Here is a 20,616-nt window from a genome sequence, read left to right as displayed (position 1 = left end):
GGATTAAGCACAGTCCGGCTGATCGGGGTCTATTAACGAGGTTTTACTGTAGTTATATCTGTCCACCAATCGTCTTCGAGGGTGCGTGCCTCAATGGATGTGATGCCAACAACTTCAGTTGCAAAGTAAAAGCTGTAGGGGTAACAGTGCTCTCCCGTTACAATGTTGCTAGGCGTACATCTGTTTTTGTCATTTGTTTTTATTGGCTTGTTTGTAGTGTTTGTGTTCTTTTGTGTACTAATTTTCCATGCTTTGTGCATAATTCTATAACTTTTTTCCAGCAACGGCGCTGATCAACTCTCTCTCTCTCCCCCTGTTTTACAGTACGTTTGGCAACATGCTGTGTATCCGACGCTCATTTGTTTTGTCCCACCAGCAACTTTCGGTGTCCTGTGACTCAAAAATGCCTGATGTTAGTCGAAGAGAATTCAACTGATCGCTGATTCGCTGTTTCTCAACTGCCAGTTGGAAATCCGAGGGGTTTAGTGCGCCGTTGGGATGTGTGGATAAATGATTGGTCGAATTTTCAACTGCAAGCTAGTGGACGGAGCGTGGCCGATGCAATCACCTGTTTATCGTATAATCCTACCCTTGCTTTGCCACAATGTGTTTGCATCCTCATGAAGGTGGAAACAGCACACAGTGAAAACTGAGATGAAATATTATAGGGCAATCACTTCAAAAGAACCTGTTTATCTCTCGAACAGATTTTCGGTGCTGTCTGACTCCCAGAGCCACGGCACGAGAGATCTCAACTACTCATTCCCCTCCATAATTCCAATTTCTGCTCAAATTGTTCACCACCTCCACTTCCCATCCTTGGAACTCATTGCCCCCAAAGCGCACCTACAGTACATGTTTTCAAGACGGAATCGAAACACTTTTCACTAGGCACAAATTGAATACACTTAAGTGCAGAAAAGTGTTGAAAACAGAATTCGGCATACCATTTGAAACTCCATATTATTGTCAGTAATATGTGAAACATGTGTGTGTGTCTGTGTGTGTGTGAACCAGGATGTTTGCTTCTATTTTGCACAAACTATTTGGACTATTGCTTTCTACATGTAATCCTACTTTGTAATACCATGTCCTGAGTTAGGTAGTACAATAGCACTAGACTGCATCTTGCTCAGCAGAAAATAAAAAAGACCATTCTATTCTATTATGTTCAATAGTTGGGATGAAATGAAGAAAAGGACACATGAAAGTATGTCTTTCGCAGTATTCCACCTTGTATGCCACATAAAGGTAAAAGCTGAAGTTCCCCGTGCATGTAGCACCATGCCATGATGGCACATTTAGGGGATGTGGATATAGGGCCCCACACATTCTTGATATTGACCAATTTAGAGGCGATGTGATCAGCACCATGCTCTGGCCGCCTTTACCCCCAGGTACACCTTTTTATTGAGAATGGGTGAGCCTCTTTATATGGAGACAAGGCTAGAAACATTTTGACCTTATATCACCGACTCCAGGAATCAGTGGTGGTGTAGTCAGTAGGACATCTGACTGCCATGTGAAAGACCCGGGTCCAATTCCTGGAGTCGGTGATATAAGGTCAAAATGTTTCTAGCCTTGTCTCCATATATGTACATGTACATGAACAATAAACCAAGTTTTTGATTATATGTTTAAAGATTATTCGAGAAATTAGAAATAATTACACAATTAACTTTTTTCTTTGATTGTTTATTAACTTTCACCAAGAGATACAAATTTCTGAATATGTATTGGTTTTAATATAAAGTTGGCAGGATGTCATATTACTGAAATACTTTTTACAGTAATTTTCAACTCTAGATGTACAAGCTACTAGTATATAAGTGCAACACTTGGAGGGTAATGTTACATATAATAGAGCAACAAAAATAAAAGCACGCTATACCTGTGATGAACAGTTGTTATAAAAATAGCAGCAACCCAAGTACCCGCAAATATTGGGCCAACTGCAGTTTTTACATGGGAAAGTTTTGGTTTACGTTGGTTGGAAATTCTAATTGGTCTTACGTTGGGCCAACGGTTGTTGCCAATGCCTTCCCAACCATGAAAAAATGAGTCAATATCAGTTTTAAAAACTACTCTCTCCTGTTAAAACAACTTTCAATGCTGTAAATTCTAGTGTAAAATAAGTGACATGTAACAGTGTTTCATTTCGAATATTTCAGTCACAGCACATACTGGAAATATCATATTTTGTTAATGAAAGTAGAATCTATTCTCAACTTGTAGTCACTCGTCAGTCAGTGCATTGGCCCAACATAAAAAAATGTGATGGGCCAACATTGGAACCACATAAAAAATTACCATTGCAAAACAGTATTATCTAACATTTTGCCAACCATTTTCAGTATTGGTGGCTCAACGTTGGGCCAACCACTTTTGGTTACTTGGGAAATAGTAATTATCTACAATTCAACATGCTACTTTAAGAACCATAGCTAGAGATTTCTACACCCAGGGTGAGAACAAGAATGTGGTTTGAGTTGCATATTTGGCCTTATTTATATCTGCTCTATTGTGTAATTTAAAGATTCTAACAATTTTTTATTTTTTTAAATAGTGTTTTTTTAATAACAATGGGACGACTGGGACACCCCTCTGAATAGAACTGTGCTGGTAAAAATGGGACCTATTGTCACCCTACTTCAAAGCTGCTACAGTATATAGACTTTGCTATTAGTGATTTCTTTGCACCTTGTATATTATATCATTATTAACAAAGCATATACAATAGGTATTTTTGAGTACAAACTTGATGCCATTCTTTTGCAATGGTTGTATTGAAAATGTAGTAAGCAAGAAAATTTTCACTAAGACTCTTCAAACCGATAATAATATTGATTTCATAGGTTGCTGATATTTTCACAGGGAACAATCGTTTTCTTTTACTACCATATTTTCTTTTTTTACAGTTCCTCTGTCTCTCATCTCAGTACCTGGACCTCAACTGCCTCTAGCTATAGCTCTGGCTACTTTACAAAATGTCATCCTTACTTCATTTATAAGCTCAAAGACAAGATAGTATTTTCCTGTATCACAGTATTTCCTTAATACATAGTTGCCTTGGCTTTTTCCAAAAGCTCTCTGTAACTTTTGCAAACATTTTATTATTATAGCAAAATATATGTGTTTGTGAGTGCTTCATTCATTTAAGGTCTATTACTAAAGTTTGCATAATTCAAAATTTAATGGGCCATTACATCATAATGTTCACTGTCGTGAATTGCAATTTATCAATCTGCTCTGTAGTGTTACTACAAAGATCTTAAAAACAAAGAACATAATTATTTTAACGTATTAGTTTATCATGCAACATCTTTGAATTTTAAACACAATACATATAAAACAATTTTGGTCACAATAATGACCAAATAAAGGAGATTTATCTGATAGAAATAAATAAAGAAAAGCAATGGTGAAGAGACAATTTTGTATCAAATCCAAGTTTCAATTGAAAGAAGAAAGAGCAGCCCATAAAGTGAGTAATTGCACACTATTGTTGAATGATGAGCTTGGTACTGTAAGATATCTGGCAGTTGCACAGAAAATAAGTCAGATAGTTCATATTGTGAACTACTCAGTGTGCAAATTAACAGGGGGATGCCAGAGATTTCCCCCCATACACAAAAAAAACATTAACCCCTGAAAAATAAAATTATTTTTATCCCTGCCAGGGATGTTTCTATTCCCCTTAAAGAAAATGAAATTGAAAGCATATAGTGTATCGTTTCTTAACTACATAACAAACACAATTGAAAAATCATTCGGTTCTGTCATCAAAGATTTCCCTGCAGAAAAGGATGCAGCAACTGACAATCTTACAGAGCTGAGACAACAGTAGGATTTTTTTCCACTAAGTTTTGATGGCATAGTGCTGATACTTTACATGTATTAAAGTTGGATTGGATTGATTTGGTGTTTTAAGTTCACTTCATTCACAGTAAGGCTAATCGTTACTGAACCTACAGTTTAAAGTGGGATCCGAACCCCTATGTGCCTCCACCGGGAATCGAACTCAGGACCCCTTGATTACAAGGTGATGATGTTACCACTGTGCCATCGGGGAGGCTCTATGTATTAAAGTGTTCAACAAGGAACGCGTATAGGTTAGGAGGACATTAAATGTAAACTTGGCAATAGGAAGTTTGATCAAGTTTCCTGTGTTATTAGTTAGATAGCGGTTTTTATTTAAGTTTATTTTTTTTTAAATTTCTTAGAATATAAATATCCTAAGCATTTCCAAATTGCATGTAAATGTTGTCATAAGACTTAATGACCTAGATAAAAACCAATGTTCTTAGGTACCGGTACCTAGAACCACAAGGCAATATTTTAATTTACTGAATGGTAACATTTACAAATCTCCATACCCAAAAACCTTCCTCCAAAATAAAATCACAAATATGCTACTGAGTGGGCATGCCCCCCCCCCCCAAAGCAAAAAGCTTAATCGGCACAGTGAAACCACTGTACATAAATGTTATGATTTTACTACTATTGGTTTCTTTAATACAAAGTAGAGTTCACTTATGAGTGTAGGGTTGGGAAATTATACATAAAGGTGTTCACGTAAGGTGCACATTGCACTCAGCCATGAAGGCACATGTAGGGGGATGTGGAGGTAGGGCCCCACACATACTCGATTTCAGCCATTTTTTGTAGGTGATATGGTCAGCACCCTGCTCCAGCCACCTTTCCCCCAGGGTGGCGTGATGCACAAATCTGCTTTACTTTACTCGTATGCAGAGTCAAGGCCAGAAAAATTCCCACCTCAAATCACCCACCCTGGGAAATAAACCTGGGTCTGTCATGTGGCAAGTCAGGTACCTGCTGACTAGACTACAATGGCCACAAAGTGTTTCATGTGATTTTATTATTATATGTATTGAATCTAACAACACATGTTTTGTATGTTTCTGCCTTGAAGAAATGAAGGCAAAATAAGATTTGTGTGTTACTCTTCTGTTCTAATACGAATTAGGTAAAAAGATGTTATATATGTATACATAAAAGAAATAAAAAACACTTACCCAACACTGGAAAAGTTAAATTATCATGGCTGTGGTCTGCATCTTCTGTAGTAGATATAAAAGATGACAGAAATTGAAGTGACATCCGCCATCTTTTATCTACCACTGAAGATGCAACCTGGTGCCAGAACAAAATTAAATTTTACAGTGTCTGACCAGTGAATCCTATTTTCTACCCACTTTTTATTTAGCCTTTCTGGCCCTTCATCTTTTCATTTGCAAAATGCATGGATGCAAAAGTGCAGACATGTAAAAAAATTGTAGTAGTTTATTATTGCATTTTTTATCTACTCCTCCTGCCACTAGCTTCATTGTATCTTGTTTATGACAGAGAGGAATAGGTAGTTATGAATAAATGTGTGTGACAGAATGGAACATCTTCATGACATGCTATATTTTCTTTCATACTAGGTTTCATAGCTTGTGTATTTTGAAGGAACATCACAATTCATAGATTTGAAATATTTTTTAAAGATGATGAGATTTTCATCTATCTGTTCCTTCTTTGAAAAGCAGTTTTGCAAAAAGAAATATTAGGTGCATCCAGAAAGTAAGTTTCTCACTCACCAACAGGTGGCAGGCCATGTGTATTGAAACCGGTTTTGTGCATGCGTGAGAGGCACATGCCCTGGCTAGTGAATGTCCTAGAAGATGCTTCCCAAAAGTCCCCAATAGTGTCGTGGCAATGAAGAAACATGGCAGCTCTTATTCCATCTCCCACTGTGTGCAAGGTTCGTTCGGTGATCAAGTTCTTGAACGTACAAAAAATACAGCCGATCGAAATTCATCATCAGCTGTGCCAGGTGTATGGGCCACACACCATGAGCAAGCAGTTGGTGCAGGACATTTACTGAAGGCCGGCAAAATGTGCATGACGACGAGCACAGTGGGTGGCCATCGACCGTTATGGACGAGCTTGTGGAAGAGTTGCAGCAGTGCATATTGGAGGATCGTTGTGTCATGATCACAGAACTCAGCAGCCATTTCCTGCAGATTTCTCGGTAGTTGTTGCAAGACATTGTTAACAAATGTCTCTTGTTCCGGAAACAACTGATGCCCGAACACAAAGGAAAATACATGGGCACGGCGCTGACACTTCTGCAGTGTTACCATGATGATGACTATTTTCTCAACCAGATCATCACAGGGGATGAAACGTGGGTTGCATACAGCACCCCAGAAAGCAAGCAGCAGTTGATGCATTGGCATCACAGTGGATCTCCATGCAGGACGAAGTTCACACAGACTGTGTCGGCACGAAAAGTGATGTGCACAGTGTTCTGGGACAGACAAGGCATTCTGCTCATCGAGTTTCTGCCCAGAGGTGAGACTGTGAACGCTAACCATTACTGTGAAAAACTGGGGACATTGCGAGCCATTCAGAATAAGCGACGCAGCAAGCTCATTGGCAGGGTGAGCTTGCTGCATGACAATGAGAAACTGCATATGGCTAGGTGCACTGCAACCCTTCTGGACAGGTTCGGTTGGCAGGTGTTCGATCATCCATCGTACAGCCCGGATCTCGCTCCCAGTGATTACCACCTGTTCTTGCACCTGAAAGTTCCTGTCCGGTCAACATTTTCACAGAGACGAAGATGTTCAGACGGCTGTCACACAGTGGTTGGTGCCCAGGCGGAGGAATACTATGATGCAGGTATACAGAAGTTGGTCCCATGCTCTGACAAGTGCCTCAATTCTGGCGGGAATTATGTTGACAAGTAACTGGACAAGTGCTGTATCTGTGGCAATAAATCATTGAATGCAATAATGTTTCCTTTTTGTGCACGACCCCAGGGAAACTTACTTTCTGGATGCGCCTAATACTTAAGTGTATTCTTATTTTGAAGGTGATTTTTATGTGATGATATTTCAATTTTAAAATTTGGGGATAGCTGAATGATAGCATCTATTGGCAAGAAGAAAATTGCTAGTATACTGTAGATAATTTATGATAAGCAGTTCTTCCTTCTATTCAAATATCAATACACTTAAATTTCAGAGGAAATAAACTAGAAGTATACTTTCAATCCAAAATAACTTCACTTCTCACTCTCAATTGGAAACAAATTAACTTTATGGGTTGCTTGTTCCTCTTCATATTAGTTACACATTTATTTGTTCTCACTAAATATTGGAAATCAGATTATTTGAAGTATTCCTTCTTGTTAAAACCAGTCATATACTAATTTACAGTAGCACCTTCTAAAAATATTTTATTTCTTTTTATGTTAGTTATTTCTAAACTAATTTTGATTATTCTGGATGTGGTGTTATAATCTGTAGCACCATAAGCATTTCAAATACATCAAAACTTAAGTAGTGTTTGTGTTATTATTTTAACTTCATCAAGTCAAAAAATATATTTCTTTGTATATAAAATATGACATTTTTAATTTTTTTCCAATGGAATAATGAATATTTTCTACATTTTGCAAAATATCACTAGAAATTATATTTCCTCCTATACCTAATGCACATACCTAAGAGTATCTATAATGGTTTAAGTGCTAGTAATGAATTGTAAAATATTACATATTTATCTAAATTACAATCATCTATTAAGTGAATTTATTACCTCAACATCTTTTATATGTAAAAATGATTTAGTTCTATGAAAGAACTATAATGCATACAAAATATTTTTGCTTAATCTCTACTTATAGAAAGTGATACATCTCACGCTAATAAACCATACATTTGCCAAATTTATGAGCATTAGGATAATGTTTCCAATAAAATTAGTTCGATTATACACTTCTTTGTAAATTAATTGTGCTATAATATATTGTCAGGGTATTCCCAACATTCTAAGTTTTAAAACACTAATAGAATATACATATGAACATGCATATAGCATATAGTATATACTGAAATCTCCAATAAATATAATGTGTTGCTAGACCTCTTAGTGAAGGGAAACAATATGATGTAGAGAGTAACCTCTGTAACAAAACATGTTTATTGGCTGCTCTCTGACAATACTTTTCCTAAAACATGTATACAATAAGGATTTTCAAAACTTTTCTCATCATGCAAAGTTACAAAATTGTTATATAAATTGGAAGTAACAATAGTAATCAAAAATGTTATTTTCTTGTTCATAAACAATATCTACCTTAACATAATGAAAGTGAAATTCATATGTTAGGTATAATGTATGCATATAATGACTGATTAAATATAAAAATAGCATAGTACATGAATGAAAATAACAAATTTCTTGCATGCATATTTATCATATTTAGTCTGAAAGTACTGTACTTTATAAATATTTTATATGTAAATAACTTTAGTGTAGTCATACATTAAATTGTACATTATAAATTTTTGTACGTAAAATTTTCTTGGAATAAAGTTTTAAATTTCGTAAGATATTTTTGCCATCTCTTATTGATATTCGGTGAGAAAAAAAACTGTCCCCTTTACATTTGGCACAACATTCTATTTGGACACAAAGTTTTCTGTTCACTTAGAATAAATAGATATATAGTAATGCTTTATTACATAGTCTCATAGGTATATGAGAGTAAAGTAATATTAATGTAACTTTTGTTACAACTATTAAACATATTTACTTGCTATTACTCATGCCTAGTTTATTATAACATTGTAAGCAAATGAAAAAAAATTGCTATCATTTGTGATGGAATTTATAATAACAATTAAAAATGCTAACAAAATCAGTACAAAACCCAAACATATATGTATATACAGCATGAGGTCAACCATTTCTATCATATAAAATAGATCAAACATTCACTGAAACTTGTATTTAGCTTTCAGGGTCCATACAACATTTCTCTGCATCTATTGTAGTAGCATAATAAAAAATCTTACATGAACATATATTCATTTAAACAATTAATACAGCAATTTTAAGCAAGAACTGCTATGTGTGTGTTAACTCTATCCATAATGAAATAATATATCATATAAATATAACTAGATTTTATACCAGAATAGTTAAGATAAAGAGCACATCCAACTCTTCAATTATATAATTATTGCTCAATTATGTTTGGTGTGTGGGATAAATTCAGTTCATTCTATTTCTTGTCATGATGCTAATAAGAAAAAAACTATAATTCTTCCATTTATCCACAAATATATACATAAATATTGACAAACAAATACATACATAAAGTATAGTGAACACATACTGGAATTGAGAAATGTTAAGTATATTTGCACAGTTGAAAAAAAAAAGATTAACATATGTTAAAACATGATAGATAAGACATTATACATACAATAACAGACTCTCAATCATTTTGAAATGGGAAAACAAAGGCTGTATTACCAGGAATTTTGTTCCCTATAACATGAAACTTTTGTCCCCCAGATGAGAATAAAGGTTTAAACTTCTTGAAATTTTAATAGAAATAAATTCTGTGCTTGTGGTCTCACACTCTTTCTTATCCCAGAAGGAAAAAGGTCTTCAGGCATGCTATGGAAGACAAAACAAATATAAGGCACAGGAATATATCCACTCTCTCGTCATTCAGCCTCCATTAAAACGGAAAGCAATGCGATCGCTGTTCAAATGATCTTTGCCTCCGCTTCTTTTTCCTGAGCTTTGTCTGGCGAGCTGCACCATCAGAAAAATCTAGGCATTTGCTTGTTGATGGCACGGGATGAGCTGTAAAATCAAGATCAGATCCAGAACAGATCTGTTCGGACTCTCATCACTTCTTCCCTTTGTCTTTGTCTTTATCCTTGTCCTCTATGTCTTTGTTGAGATAGTGCAATACATAGTGAAGTACAACGTCGTAGCAATATTTATATTCAGTCTGAAAAACAAAATTATTTATTCAAAGATGCATCGTTAATGGGAATGCTATTACCCAAGTAAGCACAACTGTTTAGCGAACTGCAGTTATTACGTGGGAAAAGTTCGGCTTACGTTGGTTAGCAAATTCAAGTTGATCTTAGGTTGGGCCAACAGTTGTTGTCAATGCTTGCTCAACCATGGAAAAGTGAGTCAAAATCAGTTTTAGAAACTATTGTCTCCTGTTAAGACAACTTTCAAAAGTATGATGTAAATTCTAGAGTGTAAAATAAATGGCACATAACAGTGTGTTTTTTCGAATATTTCAGACACAGCACATACTGGAAGTATAATATTTTGTCAATGAAAGTAGAAGCACTTTTTAATTTGTAGTCAATCAAGAGTCCTTTGTCAGCCACTATGAATGAAAGATATCACTGTGCTGGGAATTGCTTAATGTTTGTCTGTTTAGCTGTAGCAGAAAAAGAACATTCTTACAGGTATTCTTGTGAAGGTGGTTCAAGAACCTATCTATACTTTAGTTTTCAGTACATTGGCCCAAAGTAAAAACCACATGTTGACCCAATGTAAAAACCACACATTGGGCTAACTTTGGAACCACATCCAAAATTACTGTTGCCCAGAGGTATGTTCTTACGTTTGGCCAACCACTTTCAGTACGGTTGGCCCAACCACTTTTGGTTACTTGGGTAAGCAATCACTTTATACTGCATGCATTCACTTTATACTGCAATCATCATCCCACTTTTATGTCCCTCTCCAACCATCATGCTCTCACCTTTCCATCACATTTAGCCTTATGGTAAAAATAAGTCATGCTAATTAAATCAACCAATCAGAACCAATTTCTTAGTTATTCATAGTCCATGTTTATTATACAGGGTGATTCCCTTGCTAGAGGCCCCAAACTTTTGTCTATAAAACTGCCATTTACTTAAAGTTTGTATTGAAAATTTGTATGCACATACGTTCAACAATGTAAAACAGGTTCTGCTCATATCCGATGCTGAAAATTGTCCCCTTCCACATGCAAGCACTCTTGTACATGTCTCTCCAAATTCCGGAATACTTTTCTTAAAATGGCGTTGGCTTCAATCTCTTGACGTATAGCTTCTCTCAGGGCTGCGATTGTGCGGGGTTTATTTCTGTATATTTTTCACTTCAATAAGTCCCAAAGAAAGAAGTCTGATGGGATGAGATCGGGAGAACTTGGTGGCCAAAGATTTTTTGAGATAATTTGGTGTCCAAAAAAACTTTTAATTTCTCTCATGCTGACATTTGAAGTGTGACATTTTGCACCGCACCATCTTGTTGGAAATACCCATCAGTTAGTTCATCATCTGTTAACTGATTGACAAACTCACTGAATATTCCCAGGTAGACTTCCATGTTAACCATTTGTTCAAAAAAATAAAAAATAGGGCCTATAATTTGCCTACAAGACACTCCACAGCACACTCCAATTTTCTGAAAATGCAAAGGCTGTTCATGGATTGCACGAGGATTTGCTTCTGCTATATATGCGTGTTTTGAGAGTTTATATACCCACTCAGATGAAACCATGCTTCATCCGTAAAAAAAAGTGAGGTCTAAAATCCCAGGATTCTGAGTAAGAAAATTTTGAAACCATAAACAAAACCGCATATGTTTTTCGTGGTCTGTCGGTTGCAATTCTTGAACACATGACACATGGTAAGCGTGTAGTTTTGATTTTTTTGCAGCTTTTTGGCACATGGAATATAAGTCTTGGGAAAGTCTTCGCAATGATTTTGATGGTGATGCCAGTAATTGCTCCTTTACATACTGTTTTCTCTCTTCAGACATTTTCCGGCCTCCTGAATGCTGTGTGACAAGACTTCTCGTTGTCTTTAACTTTCTTACCAATTTCTGGATACAACACTTTGAAGGTACACGTCTCACACAAAATTAAGTCTGAAATGCCCTTTGACATGCCTTAAATGAAGCAGTTTGCCAGTATTTACGAACGAGGAACACATGCTCTTCGATTGTGTACATTGTAATCCCTATACATTTGAGCCAGCACTACTGAGATACATTGTCGTGGAACAAAACAAATGAAGGTCACTGGAAGAGTCCAAACCTATTGCAAAGGGTTAGATCCTGTTTTACATTGTTGAAGGTATGTTCATACAAAATTTCAAGACAAACTTTAAGGAAATGGCAGTTTTATAGACAAAAGTTTGGGGCCTCTAGCAAGGGAATAACCCGATATATTCTTAACTTGCATATTAAAACAGATGGGTAAGTTATTGGTTACATAAGTCCACTGGATTTTTCTTTGTTCTAGGAAATGTAGAAATCAAAAAATACATTTTTATATTATTGCCGTTTAGGTTATTATTATTATTATTATAATTATTATTATTATTATTATTATTATTATTATGGAGATTACAGTTAAACAACAAAATGTTCATTCTATTGCCCATAAAAATAACAATTTTTACTTTCAATTTTATGATTTTGTTGCTTTATATTTCTGACTATACAAATTATCAAAATCTTAATGTATGTGTTCACTTCCCCTAATTGTATGCATAATTGACATAACCACTATCACAATTTAATATCTGAAAAATAATTGATTTAAAATGTATTACACATTTATAGGGCAACAGGATAAGGTAGCAATGAAATGTATAAGCGCAATCTATGAATAAATTACTGAAACCAAGAAATTGTATCCAATCATAAATCGATTTTCGAAACCTTTTTGAACACTGTCTATTCCTGGGCTCCCATCTGTTTATTTTATACTCAATACAAAATATTTGCTTAACCAATGGGAAAGTCTTGGATCTATCAAACTTTTCCATGTCATAATTTATATTTACATTTAGACAAATGAACCAATCAGAATTATTTTTTCAATAAATTTTGTTGTCAATCTTGTGTAGCATTTCCATAAGGAATGTAAGCCCAACAAAGTATCTTTAAATCACTTGCAGTATATTATCAGCTCATCATGAAGTGTGTATCTGTGTAATGTGTAATTTTCACATTAAAACAGTTCAGGCAGATATGAACGTAGAGATATGTGTGCAGAGATGTGTGTGTTCTCATGGCTAGATGTAAGTTGTTTCCAAAAAGAAAACCATCTTTATAATTGCCCATAACTAGTCTACACCCTTCGTTGGTATACATGTGAGCATGGTGCTCACCTTAGGATATAACCGTAAGTTTTTCAGGTGGAAATCACGGTAACACTTTCTGGTCTTGTATGGCTAGCTGTGTTTAGTAATGTCTGTCACCAGACGATATCAGCTATAGGTCGTAGCACTGCTCTCATTCTGCATACACACATCATTTTGATGACAGCCTGTGTTTTGTGAGCGCCAAGCTCATAACCATTTCTTTTCCCAATACCGTTCCGATCGAATTCGTGTTTTTCACATTTTTTTGTTTAGATTCTTTGGCAATTATTTTGTTATTTGTCTCCATTCACTTATTACTGCTAATATTTCCTGGTGAATAAACTTTGAAATGTGATATTCGGCACGAATGAAGAACAGATCCAAGCATGGTTTGCTGAACCAAGTGGTGAGTACAGAGAAGGCATGGGCAGATTGTTTATCTTATTGCCTGAGAATCACCTACAATCAATGTTAAACATTGAAGAGTGATCATGATAGCAAGAGAGATCAATCTCTCCATGAATATGAATTACTTGTCCCTTCTCCTCAATATATTGCTCGTGATGAAACTAATGCGTGGTATGTTACATATTCCTTGTCAACAAGTAATAAAGTATGGAATTTATTACTAATGTTATGCAAATTAGTTAACATCAAAAGTGAATTCCAAACAAAATTATAAAAATTATTATGTTTTGTTCATAAATGTTATCTCATAATATGTAATATTGCAATACAAGAAAATATTTGTTATTATATAATAAATAAGATAAATTTTAATTCCAAAACGTGATGTATATTTGACAAAAATATTTATAAATTATTTTAATGTTATCGAATGTAAAAAATATTATAAACAATGACAAGAAAACAACAACATTAAATCCACTTATGATTTGTGAGTGCAATATTACCTCCTTCCGAACATACATATTCAGAACTCCCAATACTACTTATTAACAACTAAGTTTTAAGGTGGCAGAGAAGTGCATTGAATTTAAGCTTCAAATATAAGGATAACCATGCTCACCATATACCAACTGCATTACTCTGGAACAGGTATACTAATGGAGGGTTTTAAGTCTAATCCACTCTTATATATGCATTGAATAATATTTACGTAAGTTATACAAATTTTGTTATGTCTTTTGTACACCATTGTGATATGGAGGAAAATCTTGAAAAATATATATTCTTCTAATTGTACTCATGGATGGCAATAACACTGCATTTCAAATCGCAAACAAGTTTAACAAGTTGAATTTTTCATACATGTATGTTCTAATCATTGTATCATACAGGGTAAGTCATATTTATATCAAAATGTATTGTCCAGTGCCTACAATTATCTATATAATTAAGCGTACAGTCATGGACACTTCTGGGTTGTACCAATCACATTAGCTTCAATGGAATCTTTACAACCCCAAAGAATCCATGAGACTGTACGTGTAAATATATATATATATATATTCCTCATTAAAAAGAGGTAAAAAAATAACAGAAAATAAATAAAATATGAAGAATACATACAAATAAAAGCTCACCTTGTTTTCAATTAGCTGGGGACGATGGCGTCGAACAGTTTTTGCAGCTTGAAATATATCAACCTCCCCATGTTGTATCACCTGTTCAATGCAAGCATTGGCTGCACAGTATATTCCACACCTACTTCTTCCATCACTGTAATATATGAAACATAGAGGCTATATGTGGCGAACCTTTTAAAAGATTGCTATTAAAAATGCAGAATGTACTTCTACTATTTTTTAACAATAAAATGGATGTCCATAAATTATATTGAATGACTCACAATGTTTGGAACTAACAGGAATTTTTTGAGGAACATTAACAGGAATATTTTTACAGGAATTTTTTGAAGAACATTAAGCGTAACGTGTGTGGTGCCAGATTGTAACACAAAGGGCATCACATGGTCCTGTGGACAACCAAATTGAATTTACAATTTCCAAGAGTTATCGAAATAGTAGCGAACTTTTTTTTACAAATTAACATGTATTTTGGACCTAATTTATGGAATTGTGATAAACTTTTATCCACTATTTCCTCACATGGTGCAGTGGTACCGTCATCACCTTGTAATCAAGGGGTCCTGGGTTCGATACCCGGTGGAGGCACAGTGGTTCGGATCCCACTTTAAACTGTAGGTCCAGTCCCGATTAGCCTTACTGTGCACAAAGTGGACCTAAAACACCAAATCAACAACAACTATTTCCTTTATTGTTGTGTTTATTACTCAATTTATTTAATGCTACAAAACTCGGCCACATCTTTGTAAACGGCTCTATAAATGCATTGTCGTATGACTGTAAAACATAGAAAATGCTTTCATAGGTCAATTATCACTAAACATACATGCAGTTACCAATATATAAGAAAATCACAAAACAAAGTCAAACAGAAAAAAATTCGGCACAATGTCAAAATGAGGGGAAAATCTCTATGATAGTCGGTGGAAATAAGTGTTTCATTATCACTTTTATCAGAATCCAGATCTGATAATTCACTGCTGTTTCCAAATTCTTTATGCGTGGCAAGGACATTTCCACTAAAAGGTGGATCGTCAACTCTGATTCTTGCACCAGGTTTCTTACAAAAAGACTTAATTATGTAAAGGGTGCCGCGTGGTTCATGTGACCCACAAGTGCCTATTGCTCCGAAACTAAAATGAAGCGAGTGAAGTGGCACCAGTGATATTCCAAGATATGAAGCTACTGAAATGAGAGGGAAGTTTGTGTTATTGCTTCCAAGAACGAGAGCGTTGTTCTGGTCCAAAGGTCCCAGGGACCACACCACACCCGCATAGGTTAACAGGAATATTTTTACAGGAATTGTTTGAGGAACATTAAGAGAAAGATTTTTATAGGAATTTTTTGAGGAATATTAACAAACATTTTCATAGGAATTTTTTGAGTAACATTAACAGGAACATTTTTACAGGATTTCTTGAGGAACATTAACAGAAACATTTTTACAGGAATTTTCAAAATATGCGTGACGTCATATTTGGTATAATATGGGTAATGTAGGCACCATTGAACTCCGCTTTTCTTGTAATCTGGCAACACTGCAAAATGTTTGCATGTCAAATCATCATGTAAACCCTCAGTCGTGTCTCGTGTGTTGGTATGTAAGGTTTATTGTAACCTTCTTTGCTACAATAAAATATATTCCTACATATCGTAATAAATAAACATGTAGTTTACAGCGTTTGATTTGTGCAGTGATACAGTGGACCGTGCTCTGATAAACTATGTCAACTGAAAGAAGCCCTTAGGACACCTTAACACATTCTGCTACATTTTTGACCAATGCACTTCAAAATTGCAATGTAGAAACCTCACAGATTGTGCAAAGATAGTGTACTGACTGTACTTTGGTTGTCTTTGGGAGATCAAGACCACCCATGTGCCTCATATGGCACATGTCATAGTTGTGCTGTAACACTAAGAGAATGGTTGAATGGTATTCATTCAATGCCTTTTGATGTATCTATGATGTGGCTCAGTGGCATGGCGTGGGATTTTTAAAAGCGTTACCAGTTATCAGTATTTAAGGGAGACTTGGGCGCCTCCCCACCTCATGCCCCCCCCCCTATTGTCTACCAAGTAGTTCATATAATATTAATCTGGTACATCTGCAATTCAATACTAGATTTTGGTCAAGGCATTAATCAGGGAAAAAAATGTTGACATAAGGACTGAAGTGAAATCGCAAACATTGGTTGTTTACACAATAATACGTAATTTGATACTTACAGAAACATCGAAGGCTACTTATAGAGCAGATCAATCCGACGACTCTTCTTTGAATATAGTTATATGATGCTGGGGTCTCAGATTCAAATCCTGGCTTGGGCATGGACGTTTGTGATGTCTATTCATCAATTTCATCCCCATCTTCGTAAATTAGCCAAAAGTAGCACAAGTGAAGCAAAATCAATCAAATCAAAAAAGTTCTATGAAGCTGTCATAAAGTGAAGTTTTTCATTTGAATTTGAATTTTTGGGTGCGTCATGGTCATGGTCCATGTTATCCACACCTGAATTCCACATGTTTTTTTTTCACCCGAATATAGAGTACATGGCCAACAAAAGAGTTTTGACAACTGCGCACATCCACATAACCACGGATAGTCGTTATACCATGAAACATTGACATGTCGGTCATATTGAGCAGATGACTTGGTTTTTAAATCATTCAAAATAGGGTTTGGCCTCCCTTTCGCCACAATTTCGCTTTTTTCTGCAAAAGAACGAACCGAAAGATTGCTTCAAAATATCTTCTATCGCACAATTATGCATACTGTTCAGATAGGATGAACCTGCCACCTCGGAACTCGGAGCAAGCTCCATTAATTAATTGACAATGCCCGAAAACAACATAAAGACGAAAGACACCACTCACAAAACTCGCACTGTACAGTCCCTCCCACAAACCGTTCTTTACTTTTGTAACATGTGAAGCACCCTCCTTGCCCCCTCCCCTCTCAGCATCGGCGCTTCCCCAATATTTCCTTCGGAACCTGCAAGAAGTCCAGTTTTACTACTGTTGCCATCTTAGTTCTTTTGAAACCAGATTTGCTCCAATCGCAAAACTTTTCGTTTAAAATAAGACGTATGTAGAGTAGATGTAGTCTTCATCTGTTTCCTAACTACTCCCACTCCCATGTTTCGCTAAATCCACAGAAATCTCATTTTTGACACCACTACTATTTCGTATATTTTTCGTTCCTTGCTCGCTTTATAGGATAATCGTGACGATGAGGATGCATGGTGAATTATTGAAATAAAATTATTATTTCTTTGTGTATGTAATTATTAATTTTTATAATTATGTAAGTAAAATAATAACAACGAATATTGAAATAACCATTTCTTGCTGAGGATTCGAACCTGCAACACCTGACACTTCAGAGTGTGCAAAGATAACAATCGAGAAATCATGCTTGTAAGTAATGTTTTCACCCAAAAACAGTTCTACCACCTCAAAAACATTACTTCAGTCCAAAATTATCGCATTCCTGTGACAACGTATGTCAATCTCAATTGATCCTTTCAACAATTATCACAAATTCCTGTAACCGAAATAATAATATATGTGTGAAATATAGAATTTTAGGCTGACATTTTTAGAAGGACAGCGGACCCCTTGATCATACCCATCCCTCTCCTCTCCTTCTCGCCCATGATGTCGAAGAAGGACAAAGAGGACTTTCGTAATTGCTGATATTTAGAGTAAATACAAAATATCACTTGGTAGTTTGCTTTTCCCCCAGTGTGATTTGATTTTTTTAAAATTTTGATTTGGCGATTTAAGTCCACTTCATGCACAGTAATGCTAATCGGGACAGTTTAAAGTTGGATCCGAACCACTTGTGCCTCCACCGGGTATCGAACCCGGGATTCCTTGATTATAAGGCGGCGACGCTACCACTACGCCATCGTTCCCCATTGTGACTGGACACCTTAAGAGTAAGATAGAACCGATTAGGTGACTTAGCTCTTTTCTGTCAATTGAATATGGCAACACTGATCTGTATCTGGTAAGGATCACCGGCAACTGCGCCGGCTAAACAGGCATGGCAATAACCAGCCTCCTTCCCCCATCTTTGCCGCTACGCGAAGTCTTCCTTGCGGTGGCTCAGGGATCTTTCCTCATGTTGCCTGAGGAGGGTACCAGATCAGTCCTCCTCTTCGCTTTTGCCGGTGTCAGAAAAAATGTCAGTCTGCAATGTTTACTTTATGACAATATTACCAGTTTATGTACATAATAATATTTAAAGACGGGTTCTTCAATTCTTTATATTTTGGTGTTACCTGCGGTAACAGCGGCTACATGTATGCCTCTGCTGTGGCTTGAACCAAGGGATCGTGTGACAGATTGTTAATTTTGTCACAGTGTAATGCATGGCTATTTCTAGAAGAAATAAAGCATGTTTGTATGACGATGTGCTGAAGTCGGTACCACATGGCGAGGGATTCCAAATTCCTAAATCACTCTCCACCAAAGTGGAATTGAAGATTTCTCATGACCAGGAAGGTTCTTTCAAATACAAAAGATAGTGGTAGATAGAAAAAGATAGGTAGGTTACTTTTTTGCACAATAAATTTCAAATCCTTTATTTAATCTGGAAATTCATTGAATAACATTGCCTGAAGTCCATGCATCTGCTACTGGACTCTGACACGACCAATGCTGCCAGTACACTTCGCAATTTTTTTAAAAAATACATTTTTTATGAATGACATAATTAACAGATTAACACCATAAATCATCTGTAAAGCACAGAATCACTCCTACATCCCAATATATGCCTTCATTGCTCGATTCTATATGCACAGGGAACTTTACTTTTTTTTCTTACTTTCTATGCATAGAATGCATAAAAATGTATTGTTCTTTTATCAGTTCGATAAATACCCATAGAGACCATTGACAGACATAAATAATTATTGCAAGCGACTACATATCTATCTTTTAACCAGGTTTTTCTTTCCTTTGTACAATATTTTTCTTTTACACCTTACAAGTTTTAATTCCTTACTGAATGTTCATGCAGAGAGTTATTTTCACGTTTAATGTTTATAGAATATCCATATAGATAAAGTTAACAAGTTAACTATCTTATTTAACTTATCGTATTTTGATCAAAAGTTAAGAACATTCGAAGTCTCGGTTTCATGACTTTTGGGACATCCTGTATATCATGTAAGTGTGACGTGATACACAAATTTTGAGACTTTCTCTGAATTCCTCACACAGAAATTAGTAAAGAACATGTTATTTCATCCAGGATACAGAAAGAAAGTTGAAATTTGTTCCCTAGTGTAATAAACAACTGTTCGCATGGCCTCCACAACCCCTGATCTAACTCTGTGTGACTTTTTTGTGTAGGGTTATGTGAGGATTTAGTGCCTCTTTTACCTAGTGATCTAGCAGAACTGCAGGCTAGCACCATCAGGGCTATCAACGAATTGGTAGGGACATGCTGCATCGCGTTTGGGAAGAACTTGGTTGTAGAGTTGATGTTTGCAGAATCACAAAGGGGAAACATATCAAACACTTGCAATGTCACAAATTTTGTTGAGTATCTCTACAAAACTGTAAAGTTACTTCCAAAATTAACATCGCAAAACTGCTCCAATCATTTGTAGACACCCTGCATTTTAAATTGTATCAATTGATTTTTTTTGCTACAATATCATATAATACAATTACAGCAGTGAAACATGGATGAACCAAATCAGAGTAGTCAGGTGTAGAATACTTTCAGAAGTTCAAATTCAGGACAAAAACAAATTTTCTACACCTTGCAAACTATACTTTTCATGTGAAAAATAAACTTTTAACTTAGGAGAACGTGCATGTTGGGGATTTAACCACAAGTTTCTTTCTTTGCTTATCATATCCATGCTGGGCATGTGGGAGATGTGCTGGCCAGCCAACACTTATAACAGTGGCTTTCTACCATTTAAAAGGCACAGTTAATTTCTTCTGTGGTGATTTTTACAGCTCATGCTTTCTCGTTTTATAGATTTAACAATAGATATTTAAATAAATATGGAGAAATTACGCGTCTCTCTTTTCCCAATTATGAATAGATCTTTATTGAA

General features: G+C 35.7%; 1 protein-coding gene across 1 annotated transcript in view; it reads right to left on the bottom strand.

Annotated features, from left to right (window-relative positions):
• Positions 1–1,694: 1,694 nt before the first annotated feature.
• The window catches only part of Ptp36E (protein tyrosine phosphatase 36E), a 224,668-nt gene continuing 205,746 nt past the window's right edge, over positions 1,695–20,616 (bottom strand). Inside the window, exons 15-16 of the mRNA XM_083131173.1 lie at positions 14,528–14,663; positions 1,695–9,826 (exon numbers count right to left, since the gene is read on the bottom strand). Coding sequence (XP_082987299.1) covers positions 9,722–9,826; positions 14,528–14,663 — 241 coding nt within the window. The 3' untranslated portion in view covers positions 1,695–9,721. The remainder of the gene's footprint in view (positions 9,827–14,527; positions 14,664–20,616) is intronic.

This window comes from Lepisma saccharinum, chromosome 1 (assembly GCF_977018435.1).
Source record: "Lepisma saccharinum chromosome 1, izLepSacc3.1, whole genome shotgun sequence".
Classification (NCBI taxonomy): domain Eukaryota; kingdom Metazoa; phylum Arthropoda; class Insecta; order Zygentoma; family Lepismatidae; genus Lepisma; species Lepisma saccharinum.
This window is presented reverse-complemented; position numbering and strand designations above follow the sequence as displayed.